This window comes from Bison bison, unplaced genomic scaffold, assembly GCF_000754665.1.
Source record: "Bison bison bison isolate TAMUID 2011002044 unplaced genomic scaffold, Bison_UMD1.0 scf7180017864473, whole genome shotgun sequence".
In the NCBI taxonomy this organism is placed as follows: domain Eukaryota; kingdom Metazoa; phylum Chordata; class Mammalia; order Artiodactyla; family Bovidae; genus Bison; species Bison bison.
The window spans coordinates 19,468,577-19,481,972 of NW_011495034.1; the positions used below are offsets into that span (position 1 = coordinate 19,468,577).

A 13,396-nucleotide genomic window follows, 5' to 3' on the forward strand; every position below is an offset into this window, starting at 1 on the left:
CACCCCCCAACCCCCACCTCAAGCACAGTCCCACCCTTTTAGGTGTCTGGCCCTTCCTTTTGGGATTCATAGCTCTGCCCGCTTGGAGGTGAATGTTTTTTCCTTCAAAGCGACGCACCCGCAAGAGAGACAGTTTAGACTGTTCTCTGCCCCAGCATCAGGCCAACCTGGCTTAACTTTCGCTTTTACTGGCTCTTTGGCCAAATCATTGTCTCCATGAACCTCCGTGGCCCCATTCGTAATACCAAGATAAACAGAACCTGAATCTAGCGATTGTAGGAGCAACTCGTGGGCTGTTCCATTAAGAGGGCTCATTATCCAGGGTGGATCTGATTTCTGGTGCATGTTTTGCTTTTGCTTAAACCAGTTTGAGTGTCATGTTTATCAGTTACAGCTGAAAGAGTCCTGACTAATATAGAAACTGGAGCCAGGAGTGGGCTGTCTTCCAGTCAAAATATGGACTGACAACGTGAAGATAGTTTTCCCAAGGAAAATTGAGCTGCAATAACTAGAAAAATACAAAACCACCATGGCCCTCTGAACTAGATGAGGAACCTGGTCTCAAAAAAAAGAGAAGTGACTTGGAAACTTGGAGACTGTTTGTCTCCACTTTACTCGCATCAGAGTCTGAAAAGAAATAAAAAGCATGATCAGAAGATCCACCAATGGAGCTGCTGCCAGGCTGGCTTCAGGAGAAGGCAGGACATAGGGACAGCAAATCCATGGAAGAAGGGAAGCGTTTTGATGTCCCTCAGCAAACACTCATCAGGCAAAAATGAAATCAGGTGACATGATCAAGGTATGAAAAGTGACTCTTGAGAATTGGAAGTGGCTTATGGCAGGTTTCAAGGAATCAATTGAAATATGTAGCGCCTTAGAAACAAACATTCTGCCTGTAGCACTTCACTGTCAGAACCAGAGAGATCATGTGGTCTGGTGAAAAAAGAGCACAGCCTTGGAAATCCCAAAACCCAAAAGCAAGGTTGAAGTCCAGGGTTAACTTACCACAGACCCATGACAAAAATCACTCCCCTTATTGAGCCTTTGTTTTCACTAATATAATGGAGAGAACAGGGTTCAGGAGTCCCTAAATTCTGCCTCCCGAGAATTCTGTATACAGGTCAAGAAGCAACAGTTAGAGCTGGACAAGGAACAACAGACTGGTTCCAAACCAGGAAAGGAGTACGTCAAGGCTGTATATTGTCACCCTGCTTATTTAACTTATATGCAGAGTACATCATGAGAAACGCCGGGCTGGATGAAGCACAAGCTGGGATCAAGATTGCCAGGAGAAATATCAGTAACCTCAGATATGCAGATGACACCACCCTTATGGCAGAAAGCAAAGAACTAAAGAGCCTTTTGATGAAAGTGAAAGAGGAGAGTTAAAAAGGTGGCTTAATGCTCAACATTCAGAAAACTAAGATCATGGCATCTGGTCCCATCATTTCATGGCAAATAGAGGGGGAAACAATGGAAACAGTGACAGACTATTTCTTGGGCTCCAAAAATCACTGCAGATGGTGACTGCAGCCCTGAAATTAAAAGACACTTGCTCCTTGGAAGAAAAGCTATGACCAACCTAGACAGCAAATTAAAAAGCAGAGACATTACCAACAAATGTCTGTCTAGTCAAAGCTATTCGGTTTTTCCAGTAGTCATGTATCGATGTGAGAGTTGGACTATAAAGAAAGCTGAGTGCTGAAGAATTGATGCTTTTGAACTGTGGTGTTGGAGAAGACTCTTGAGAGTCCCTTGGACTGCCGACTCAACGGACACAAGTTTGAGTAGGCTCCAGGAGTTGGTGATGGACAGGGAAGCTCGGAGTGCTGCAGTCCATGGGGTTGAAAAGAGTCAGACATGACTGAGCGACTGAACTAAACTGAAATTAAAAGTGAAATGAAGGGAAAAAAAGCATACCTGTTGCCAAAAATCTGCTCCAAATTAGCTCCCCTGTATTAGAATTGTCTCCATAGGAGCTTTTATTTTTAAATTTTATTGGACTATAGTTGATTAAGATGAGTGCCAAAGAATTGATGCTTTTGAACTGTGGTGCTGGAAAAGACTCTTGAGAGTCACTTGGACTGCAAGGGGATCCAACCAGTCAATCCTAAAGGAAATCAACCCTGAATATTCATTGGAAGGACTGATGCTGAATCTGAAGTTCCAATACTTTGACCACCTGATGCAAAGAACTGACTTCTTGGAAAAGACCCTGATGCTGGGAAAGATTGAAGGCAGGAGGAGAAGGGGACAACAGAGGATGAGATGGTTTAGTCGTATCACCAACTCGATGGACATGAGTTTGAGCAAGTTCCAGGAGTTGGTGATGGACAGGGAAGCCTTGCATGCTGCAGTCCATGGCATCCCACAGTCAGACTGAGCGACTGAATTGAACTGATTTACAATGTTGTGTTTGTTTCAGGTATACAGCAAAATGATTCAGTTATACATATATTTATTCTTTTTCAGGTTCTTTTCTCATACAGGTTATTACAGAATATTGAGCAGACTTCCCTGTGCTATATAGTAGATCCTTGTTGGTTATCTATCTTATATATAGAACTATGTATATGTGAATCCCAAGCTCCTGATTTCTCTCTCCCCACATTTCCCCTTTGGTAACTGTAAGTTTGTGTTCAATACCTGTAAGTCTGCATATGAATCTTTTTAGATCTCACAAAATTATTTTAGGATAATAAACCAAGTGATGATTAAAACAGGGAATTATTCTCTGGTGGTCCAGTGGCTGGGACTCCAAGCTCTCCATGTCGAGGCCCAGGTTCAGCCCCTGGTTGGGGAACTAGGGTCCCACAGGCCACGCAGCACAGCCAACAGAATACAAACAAAACAAACAGAAAAAAACAAGTGATGAATAAAACAGGAAAAGAAAGAACTACCATGGGGCAAGGACATGCATTATCTTGGTATCTGTAGCTGAATTTCTTTAATATATTATGAAGAATTGAAAAACACAGCAAAACAATTTCACAGTTTTCCCATCAAGAGGCAGAGTCTTTCCCCATCCCTAGAATCTGGGCTGACCTCACAACTTGTTCTGACCAATAAAATGTGGCAGAAGTAGTACCATGTGAGTTTTAGAGCCTGGGCCACAAGGGGCCTTATAATTTCTGTTCTCAAACTCTTGCCACTACTTAGGGAGGCTCAGGCCAACCTGCTGAATGACAAAGAGCTCATAGCGAGGGAGAGGCCCAGTGAGCAGGCAACACCAAGAAAGTGAGAGAGGAGCTTCCCCAGTGGCTCAGAGGAGCTTTCCCAGTGGCTCAAAGAATCCACCTGCTGATGCAGGAGACACAGCTTCAATCCCTGGTCCCAGAGGATTGAACATGCTATGGAGCAACAGAGCCCATGTGCTACAACTAATGAGCCACAACTAATGAGCCTGTGACCTAGAGCCTGGGAAGCACAACTACTGAGCCTGCAAATCATAATTACTGAGCCTATGTACTACAACAACCGAAGCCCGCATGCCCTAGAGCCCGAGCACTGCCACTAGAGAGTAGGCCCCCCCTCACAACTAGAGAAAAGCCCATGCAGCAACCAAGACACAGGACAGCCAAAAATAAAATAAATTAAAATTATTTTAAAAAGAAAGAAAGAAGGAAAGTGAGGGAGGCCTCCTTGAACCCTGGGCTGCCTTTGTGGCTCAGCTGGTAAAGAATCCGCCTGCAATGCGGGTGACCTGGGTTCGATCCCTGGGTTGGCAAGATCCCCTGAAAAAGGGAAAGGCTACCCACTCCAGTATTCTGGCCTGGAGAATTCCATGGACTGTATAGTCCATGGGGTCGCAAAGAGTCAGATACAACTGAGCAACTTTCACTTTTTCACTACCCGGAAGAAGTTCAAGGGCCTAGCTGGACCTTTCGCTGGTAGGGGTTAGGGAAAGGATATTCCCAGTACCTGAGACCAGTTCGTCAAGCCCTGAGTGGCTGAGAGGTAGATGGAGTTGGTGAATGACATGCTTATCAATCAACTGCTCAGAGTAGCCTGAAGGCATGATGAAACTCTGACTCTGGGCCCTGGGACGGCTGCTCCTTCCAAGGTATTCACTGTAGAAATCTCAGAATCTTCCTACCCTACCAGATAGATGTAGCCTTTAGCTACTCATGTGACCTCTCTGAGCCTGCATACTCATCTCAAAATGGGAAGATTCATTCCTACCCAAAATAGATTGTGGTAATAAGTAAAATAATGCCTGTGTAGTGTTCATAGCAGAGAAGGCAATGGCACCCCACTCCAGTACTCTTGCCTGGAAAATCCCATGGACGGAGGAGCCTGGTAGGCTGCAGTCCATGGGATCACGAAGAGTCAGACATGACTGAGCGACTTCACTTTTACTTTTCACTTTCCTGCATTGGAGAAGGAAATGGCAACCCACTCCAGTGTTCTTGCCTGGAGAATCCCAGGGACAGCAGAGCCTGGTGGGCTGCCGTCTATGGGGTCACACAGAGTTGGACACGACTGAAGCGACTTAGCAGCGGCAGCGTTCATAGAAGTACATGCAAGAAATGGCACCTTTCAGGTATTACACGTGGAGCAGCTGGATTTTCTCAGTATAAAAAAGAACCTTAAAACAATGTATTACAGCCATGATATAAACTGTCCCTAGGGCTTCCCTGGTAGCTCTGTGGTAAAGAATCTGCTTGCAATGCAAGAGACCTAGGTTTGATCCCTGGGTCAGGAAGATCCCCTGGAGAAGAGAATGGCTGGCAGACCTGTGTGGCCCTTCAGCACAGAAGGAAGTCTCTCGAGTCCTTAAGAACCTGAGTGATTGAACAGGCCACAGGAGAAAAGAGGACTCCACTGAGGTCACCTCCAGAGACCTGTCCATTCCTCATCCCCTCCCTACCAGCCCTACCATGAGAGGAAGTAATAGACTGTTGGAACCAGGGAAGGTCTCTGAAATAACCCCAGGCCTTAAGTTCTGTTAGCAGCTCTGGTAGCTCAACTGGTAAAGAATTTGCCTGCAGTGCAAGAGACCCCGGTTCTATTGCTGGGTGGGGAAATTCTCCTGGAGAAGGGATGGGTTACCCACTTCAGTATTCTTGGGCTTCCCTGGTGGCTCAGCTGGTAAAGAATCTACCTGCAAAGCAGGAGACCTGGGTTCGATCCCTGGGTTGGGAAGATCCCCTGGAGGAGGGAATGGCAATCTACTCCAGTATTCTTGCCTGGAGAATCCCATGAACAGAGGAGCCTGGCAGGCTACAGTCCATAGGATCGTGAAGAGTTGGACATGACCGAGTAACTATGCACAGCACAGCTCAGCAGCTCTAGAATTTCCATATAGGAGGGGATTAAGGATGGGCAGTCTGCTGGGAAGGAAGGGTAAGGAGCTTACCCATCAATAGAAGCTGTGTTTAGAATGCACACACAGTTCTCCCCTAGCTGTGTTTATTAGAGAGTTTGGGGGAGGGGAGATGGAGGGTAATGCTGCTGATGGAGATACTCGGTTTCCGACTAAAGCTTCTTCTCTAGGTCATCTTTGGCCTTACTCAGGATGTTATCCAGTATCTATGGTACCCTTGGAAAATCACTTTTCTCCAAGCTTTAGTTTCCTTATCAATCAAAGTTGACTGATAATAGCCTCCCTTTTTTAGGTTGCTGTAATCTAAATGAAATGATGCATGCGAAGGGTCTGGCACATAGTAAGCATCGTATTAATGGAAGGGGTGTTACTGTTAAATTCACTATTATTAGTATCAGAATTTATGTTATTGTCAAGGCAGAAACTGAGACTCAAGAAGAAAGGAAACCTTGAACAAGACCCTGCAATTAAATAACAGAAACTCTGCTTTGGCTCTTTCCATGGGACCAAGGGACTCCAGCTCACCCACCCAGAGAGTCTCTTGGTGATTACTTTGGCAGCTGTGACCTTTCCAGCAGATGTCACCTATGCCCTGCAGGGAGCAGAGATTTAGACTTTCTGTTTCCTCTTTGAGCTGGGGCTGGGGCTGGGGCTAGGGGTCCTCTCTAGGCTCCACTAAAACAGCCGGCAAACACATCCACTCAATTAGTGTCTTTATTCGTACTCACTGATTTTTCCCACGGGGAAACTGTTGAAGGGACAGGAGGGCAGGGCTAGGCAGGGGGAGCCATGGCTTGGTTTTCCTCCATCCAGTGAAGGAAGTGACAGAGGAGGGACATAACTAAAGAGAGTGACCAAGGGGACCATCACTACGTGGACTGAGATGCATCGTGCAGTGACTTCAGACAACCTGAGTCCTTCCGTCGGGAAATGCAATGTCATAGTGGAAAAGTAAAAAAAAAAAAAAAAAAGATCCAAAGAAAAGAACAAAGTGCATACAAAGCAAACTGCTAATGTAGGGACAGTTCTAAGGCAGCCAGCAGGGAGAAGGCCAAATGTCTGGGGTGGTCACCTGACGGTGCCCCACTCCCACTGCCCCATGCCAGACCAGGCTGTCGGGCCACCAGTGCCCTCTCGACGTAGTCTCTGTTGGCTCCCAAGGTGCTGTAAAGCCACAGAAAGTTGTGGAAGGAGGAGAGCCTGAAGTGTGGCAGCACCAAGGCAGCCCCAAGGCATGGCTGCATTGAGAATCTCAAGGCATCTCTTTGGGGGTGGCTCTGGAGGGCCGGTGAGATATGGAGGGGGAGGGACACCCAGGAGGGGTACAGTCAGCACCTTTACTTGAGCACAGGGCAGAGCCACTCTAGGGTTTCTTAAATTACCAGGTGGGGGTGAGAATGCTGATTAATTACAGAACTGAGGGCTGCCACGCCCACCCGGGTCCTTCCCTGGTGCTCAGGCCCTGGTGTGCAGCAGGTGATGGAGGGGGAGGCCCTGGGGGAGGCGGAGCCAGCTCAGCAGCCCAGCCAATCGGATTTGATGCTTCCGAACTTCACGCTCTTCAGACTTTGGTTCTCCAACTTCAGGTAATAGGCGCCCTTGAAGAAGTAGCTGTGACCTGGAATGAGAAAAAGAAGAGCCTGTGACCAACCCATCCTCAGATGTTATAGCACAGAGAAGGTTCCTGAGAACTTTACAAGTCTGCCTGTCATAGGGAAGATGTTTCTAATTTTTAAGATTTTTTTTTTATGTGGATCATTGCTAAAAGTCTTTCTTGAACTTGTTACAAAACTGCTTCTGTTTATGTTTTGGTTTTTTGGCCAGGAGGCATGTAGGATCTTAGCTCCCCTACCAGGGATTAAACTTGTACCCCCTGCATTGAAAGGTGAAGTTTTAACCACTGGACTGCCAGGGAGGTCTCCAGGAAGAAACTTTTAAATCACAGAAGACCCCTCTGGAGGCTGGAGGAAGGAATTAAACTCTCTGAGTCCCTGTTTCTTTATCTTTGAGATGTGGCTAAAGATACCACCTCTTAGGGATTATGGTGATGATAAAATGAGATGATATATGCTATGATTAATATAAATAATAGCACTGTGCTGAGCACAAGCACCACTTTGCTTTCCTAGAAGTGGCAAACCAAGAGACTGCTATCCCTCTCAGATGGCCCACATATGGGTTTTATTTAGTCCACACAAGTTTTCTGTTTTGTTTTGAATAATCTGGAAATTTCATATGAAAATACAGATTTATCACTTCTTTTTAAAAGAGCTAGACTATCTAATAACACTATTCCCCTTTTCTCTCTTTTTTTGGGAGGCCACACCAGGTGGCATGTGGGATCTTAGTTCCCCATCCAGGGATTGAACCTGCACCCCCCCTTGCAGTGGAAGCATGGATTCTTAACTACTGGATTGCTGTTCCTGCTCCCCTCTTCTTGCAGGGCAGAGATCATCAGAAGCAGAGAAGCAGCTGTCCCCAGAAAACAAGCCATGTACTCTCTGATGCTCCACAGACCACATCACTCCCCGCTGTCTGCCTTGCCTGCTTCACTCATTAATGCACCAGCTTGGCCCCTCAGGGTTTTGGAATTTCTTACTCCTGACACATATGACCTCATTTACTTCTTTTCAAACCCCTGACATACAGGAGGTGCTCAACAGATGTTTCTTTCTGAAGATAATCCTTAACCTGACACCTGGCTGTACCCTGCTTTTTCTTGGACATGTGAGAGGTTTAGTCAGGGCCATGTGCTTAGCATGTGATAGGAGCTCAAAAAGCATCTTTGTGAAATTTCATTGAAATCTCCTCTAAAAAGCCAAACTGGACTCATTTCCAGGGCCCTAGAGACCTCCCAGAAGACTCCTCAGGAATCTGGTTTCCAAACTCCAAATTCTAGCCCTTGCTGGTTTGGTTGTTTTATGCAGCAAAGGAACAGAGACAAATGGGCCATCTTTGCCACCTCAGCATCAGGGCCTCACAAAGTTGGTCCTGTCTCAAATGGAGCCATCCTTCTGCTAACGGGAGGCGGTCACAAGGCCTCCTGTGGAACCCAAAAGGGCCTGGATCAAACCCCAGAATGAATCCAGGGCACCAAGCCCAGGTTTCTCGCCCCCGGCAGGCCTCCCCTCCTCCCCGCTCTCTGGCTCCAAGCTCTGCAGCTGTGAGGGGCCTTTCTGGGTCTTACTGCCTGGAGCCAGCTGAGTGAACAGAGGTCAGGGGTCTGGATGCCTTCCCAGTGCTGGGCTGAAGGGGCTGGTTTGTTTTCCCCGGGCGCCGCCTGCCTCCCCACACAATGAGGGAGTGTGTGCTTGTGAGGAACAGGGCCCTGGCTGGGGGCAGGGAGTCCTAGAAAGCGGCCAGAGGCCTGGGCAGCTCACCCCCGCCCTGCAGGTCCACCACAGCATCCAGGTTATCAGGGATGGCGTTCCAGGCATCGGCGATGAGCTTGGGGAAGCCAGGATCCATTTTCTTCTTTACCTCATTGTATCTGCAAGGAGAATGGCCATGGTGAACGAGTGGGGCTCCCTCAAGGCCAGCCCTGCCCCAGCGTGACCAGAGGATCCGGCTGATGGCTCCTGGGTGAGCCTGGGAGGCCAGCTCTAACCCTTCAGGGAGGCCCCTGACTGGAGCTGAGGGGCAGGGAGTCAGACCTGGGTAAATCCTAATTACACGACTCACTCATTAGGTGACTTGGGACAGTCCCGTAAAAACAATCTTATAATTATTACTGACGTTTAAACAGTGTGTTACCGACTTTCCATATACTTTCTCAGTCAATCCTTATGGCAATCCTATGACAGTTACTACATAATACTCATTTAATATACCAGAGGCTTAAAAAGGGGACCCAGTTTCTAAGTGGGAGTCCAACTCAGGCCTGACTGGCTCCAGGGTGGCAAACTCCTCTCTGAGCCTCAGTTTTACCATCTGTTAGATGGGCTATATTTAATGTACTGATATTTAATTATCATATATATGAATGGAATAATAACACATGCAAAATGCCTAACAGTATCTGAGAAATGTTAGTTCCCTTAGAAACTCTGCTGCAGTACAAAGAGCACTGGACCGGAAGCCCAGAGACAAGGTCCTGCCCATCACTGCTCGGCTTGAAAAAATGCTGCTGCTTCATCTGTCAAGTGAGCTGACAGTCCACATCTGGGGCAATGATCTCGGCTGAGACATGAGGTTACAGTACAAGGTGGTGCATGAGCCCAAGCCCTGTGAGTCACAGAGCAACTTCCTGTCATCTCAGGCCCACCGGCAGCTCCCAGGGCAAGTCATTATCCAGGGCTCTGCCTTTAATTTGTGTAAATACCTGGAGTATTAGTTGGCATATTCTTTTCCTGGCTAGCAACATCTGTCTTTTTCATTTTAATCTTGGGAGAACTTTTAAAAGGCTGAGGTCATTTTGACTCCACTGCTTCTCTACCTACACTCCATCTATTTATTATTCTGCAACTATTTAATGACCTCTCACTATGTCGCTGTGGATATTGTAATAAACAAGATAAAATCTTACCCTCATGGTGCTAATTTTCTAGATAGATCTGTGTTTGAATCTCATTCTGGTGACAGCCCAGTACCAGCCTCATAGCTGACTCTTTTCTTCTCCACAGCCAGCTTGCCAGCCTCCAATCCCAGACGCCAAAAACAGCTTCCCCTATGAGCCCCCTTCTACAGGAGTCTTCCCCCTCTGCCCATCACCCTCAGAACTGCCAGAAATGCCTTTCTTAATCCCATCTCTGTCATGAGACTTCTTGCAAAACCTAACATGCTTCCTTGTGACCTGAGGTACCAAAACCAAGTTTCCCAGCTTGGGAAAATTCCAGGATCCTATCCATATCCCCTGTAACTACATTCTCTGGAGTGACAATGGCTCGGAGCTATGTGCCCTTGAACTTGCCCTCGTTTCTTTCTCACTCTACCCACAGAACGCAGGGAGGGCAAGAATCAACTGAGGCTCAGAGAAGTGAAGGAATGTGCTTCTAAGTTCTTTTCCTCCAGGAAGAATACAGCATGGAGCCATCGGGAGATGCCGGCTCTGAACAGGGCCATGTGTCTTCACTCTCTGTCCCCAGAGCTTCCTCCTATGGTGTTTCCTGCTTACTGGGACACTTTCTGAAAGCCTTCTCTGTGACCCTCTGACCTTCTCCTCTCCGGCTGTAGAACTGTAGTGTAGAGTAGGTGTTACGAGTACAGACATTTGTGTCAGAGATTTTTCAAAGGTATATCCTTGAGGCCACCTGGAAAACGCACCTAATATAGTGGCTGCCCTAAGTGAGAAATACAGGTGAAATGCATAGCCCGGGATGTGGTACAGGGCCCATCGTGAGAACCATCACCATTTTATTTGTACATGTTTATATCTCTTCCCTTCATGATATTGTAAGTTCCACCAGGCAGAGAGCAACTATTTCTTTTTTCTCCTTTTTTAAAAAAAGTTCTGTGCTATATTGATTTCTCTGCCATATGGGATCTTAGTTCCCCAACCAGGGATCAAACCCATGCCCCCTGCATTAGGAGCACAGAGTCTTAACCAGTGGACCACCAGGGAAGTCCCAGAGAGAGCCTATTGCTTGACCACTATCTTCCAGCATCAAGGTAAATGCCTGGCACATAGGAGATACTGAATGCATTTTTCTGGGCTTAGTGAAAGCTTATAGAAGCAAGGGCTAACCACTCCCTGGGGTTGCCCAAGCTGGAAGCAGCTCCTGTCCTGTATCATTCTGGAGCGATTTCTCCTTTTCCAGCAAGGAAGCCTGGGCCTCTGTAGACTCTACCAGGACCAGTGTCTCAGGCTCATTAACTACCTCTCCTGGGAAAAAGATCTGTCTACTTTAGAAACCCCACCCAGAACCTCCAATAGATGTTTCAGTTCTGCTGCTTTTAAGGAAGATTTACAGAGCTTTCCCTGTGGAACAGGCTGTCCATCCCAGATCTAGGCTTTGGCAGGTAGGCTTGCTATTGAAAAGGACTAGAAAGTAGATAACTCTGCCCAAAACCCAGCAAGATGCCAGCATAGCCTGAGCATCAGTGTGTGTGTGTGTGTGTGTGTGTGTGTGTGCACGCAGGCAAGCGATACTCATGATTACACACGGACACGTCTGTTCCCATATGTTTACATTCACAGTGTGTGCTGCAGGATGATTATAAATGTCCTTTCAACACTGTGATTCAAAGACACTAGGGCTCTCTGATTCTAAGATTTGGAGATGCAGAGTGACTACTGTGCCGAGATGCCTTTCCACACAGCACGGGCATGTGCCTGGGAGTGTTCTGGAGCCTGTGGGCAGAGCACTGTGGTTTCCTGGCTGTTTCCTTTCCTGAGGCTTGAGATATCATTCAGCTTAAGTTGCTAAGTATCTTAGCAACATGTCTGGAATTCCACCCTGACACGGCAGCTGGGGACATAAACAGCTTCTGAATGCAGGGCAACTGGGGGCGGGTGGTGGGGAGGAGTGGGGAGGACAGCGGACTCTGGAGGGAAGCAGGATTGTTCCAGGAGTGGCAAAGGTTCAGATGCAGGCACAGGAGGAACGAGAATGCTTAGGAGGCAAAGAGGAAGACCACTCCTCCACCGACCCAATAACCCTGAGGGTACAGTGCCGGGGGCCTGGGGTTAGACGGCAAAAGAAGCAGTTAAAATTCTACAATCTGCGTAATCAGCAGACAACACTTGCCTATAAATAACTTAGACAACTTAGTTCATCTCTTTGGACCTCAGTTTCTTCATCTAGGAAATGGGAAGATTTGTAATGAAAATTCCTGAGATCCAGGCTGCCTCTCACTAACCTTTCCTGGATATTGGACTCCCTGGCCCTCAGCCCTGACCATGGTCTCTTAGAATCAGATCCTTCCCTTTATTTTTAAAATTATTTTTAAAAATATTTATTTATTTGGCTGCACTGGGTCTTAGTCGCAGCTTGCAGGATCTTTTTCAGTCTCAGCAGGCTAGATCTTTAATTGTAACATGCAAACTCTTAGTCATGGCTGTGGGATCTAGTTCCCTGACCAGGGATTGAACCTGGGGCCCCTGCATTGGAAGCACAGAGTCTTAGCCACTGGACCCACCAAGGAAGTCCCTAGACCCTTCCCTTAGATGAGCTGGGGCAGAGAGCTACATGCTTCCAAACTGGCCTCCTGCCAGCTTGCCCCCATAGCCAGGGGACCTGTGGAAGCTGGGCCAGAGGGTGCCGCTGTTTCCAATGAGGCCAGATTTGGATGCTAGCTCCTGTGGGTACCCGTCTAAGTTTTCATCCTGTGTTTGCCCTCTGCCATCCCTGCCTCCACCACTCCCATCTCTTGGGACCCCACTACCTCAGGTATAGTGTAGAAAAGTGGAGAATAGCATGTTCTCTGGGAGCCAGAATTCTGGGGTTCAAATCTCAGCCTGCTACTACTTGGCTGTGTGACGTTAAGCCAGATACTTAAGCTCTCTGAACCTATATCCTCACCTATAAAATGGGAAGAATAATAATACCCACCTCATACATAGGATCAAAGTAGCAGCTATTATTTTTATTACCCCCTTCTTCAGTGAGTCACCCTAAAATACAAGGCTCCAGACCAGACAGTCATGAGCCCAATCCAAAGACTTCTGAGCAGGGAAAGGAGGCCCTAACCAGAACTGTACCAGTAACGTGCCCAAGAATAGTTCGCCCTTTGGTGACTGCTCAGAGGGCCTGTAGCCCTGGCGGATTAGAGACCAGAGAGGGGGCATCCACAGCCCACCAGCCTCTGAACTCAACCCAAGAGGCTCAAGGCCAGTGTCTTCTCTCTGTTGACACGGCTGGCGGTGCGGCTCTCCTTCACACCACCCTCCCTTACCTCCAGAATTTGTCTCCGGCGAAGATGTACGTCTTCTTGTTCTTGCTCCAGTTAAAGGCAGCATCCACCTTCTGGACACCAGGGGGGAGCCCCAGGCTGGTCAGTGGCTTGGGGTACCCTCGCTCCAGGGTACTGGCTGAATAGACCCAGTATTCGTTCCCTTGGGTAGAAGCAGAGGGTGCGTTGGTGGCAAGTGCTCAAGGCTGTTCCTCCCACCACCAATCTGCCAGCGACCCC

At 47.6% G+C, this 13,396-nt stretch overlaps 1 protein-coding gene across 1 annotated transcript in view; it reads right to left on the bottom strand.

The window, feature by feature from the left end:
* Positions 1 to 6,022: 6,022 nt before the first annotated feature.
* Positions 6,023 to 13,396, bottom strand: part of MMP2 (matrix metallopeptidase 2 (gelatinase A, 72kDa gelatinase, 72kDa type IV collagenase)) — a 27,204-nt gene continuing 19,830 nt past the window's right edge. Inside the window, exons 11-13 of the mRNA XM_010861932.1 lie at positions 13,160 to 13,319; positions 8,707 to 8,816; positions 6,023 to 6,944 (exon numbers count right to left, since the gene is read on the bottom strand). Coding sequence (XP_010860234.1) covers positions 6,841 to 6,944; positions 8,707 to 8,816; positions 13,160 to 13,319 — 374 coding nt within the window. The 3' untranslated portion in view covers positions 6,023 to 6,840. The remainder of the gene's footprint in view (positions 6,945 to 8,706; positions 8,817 to 13,159; positions 13,320 to 13,396) is intronic.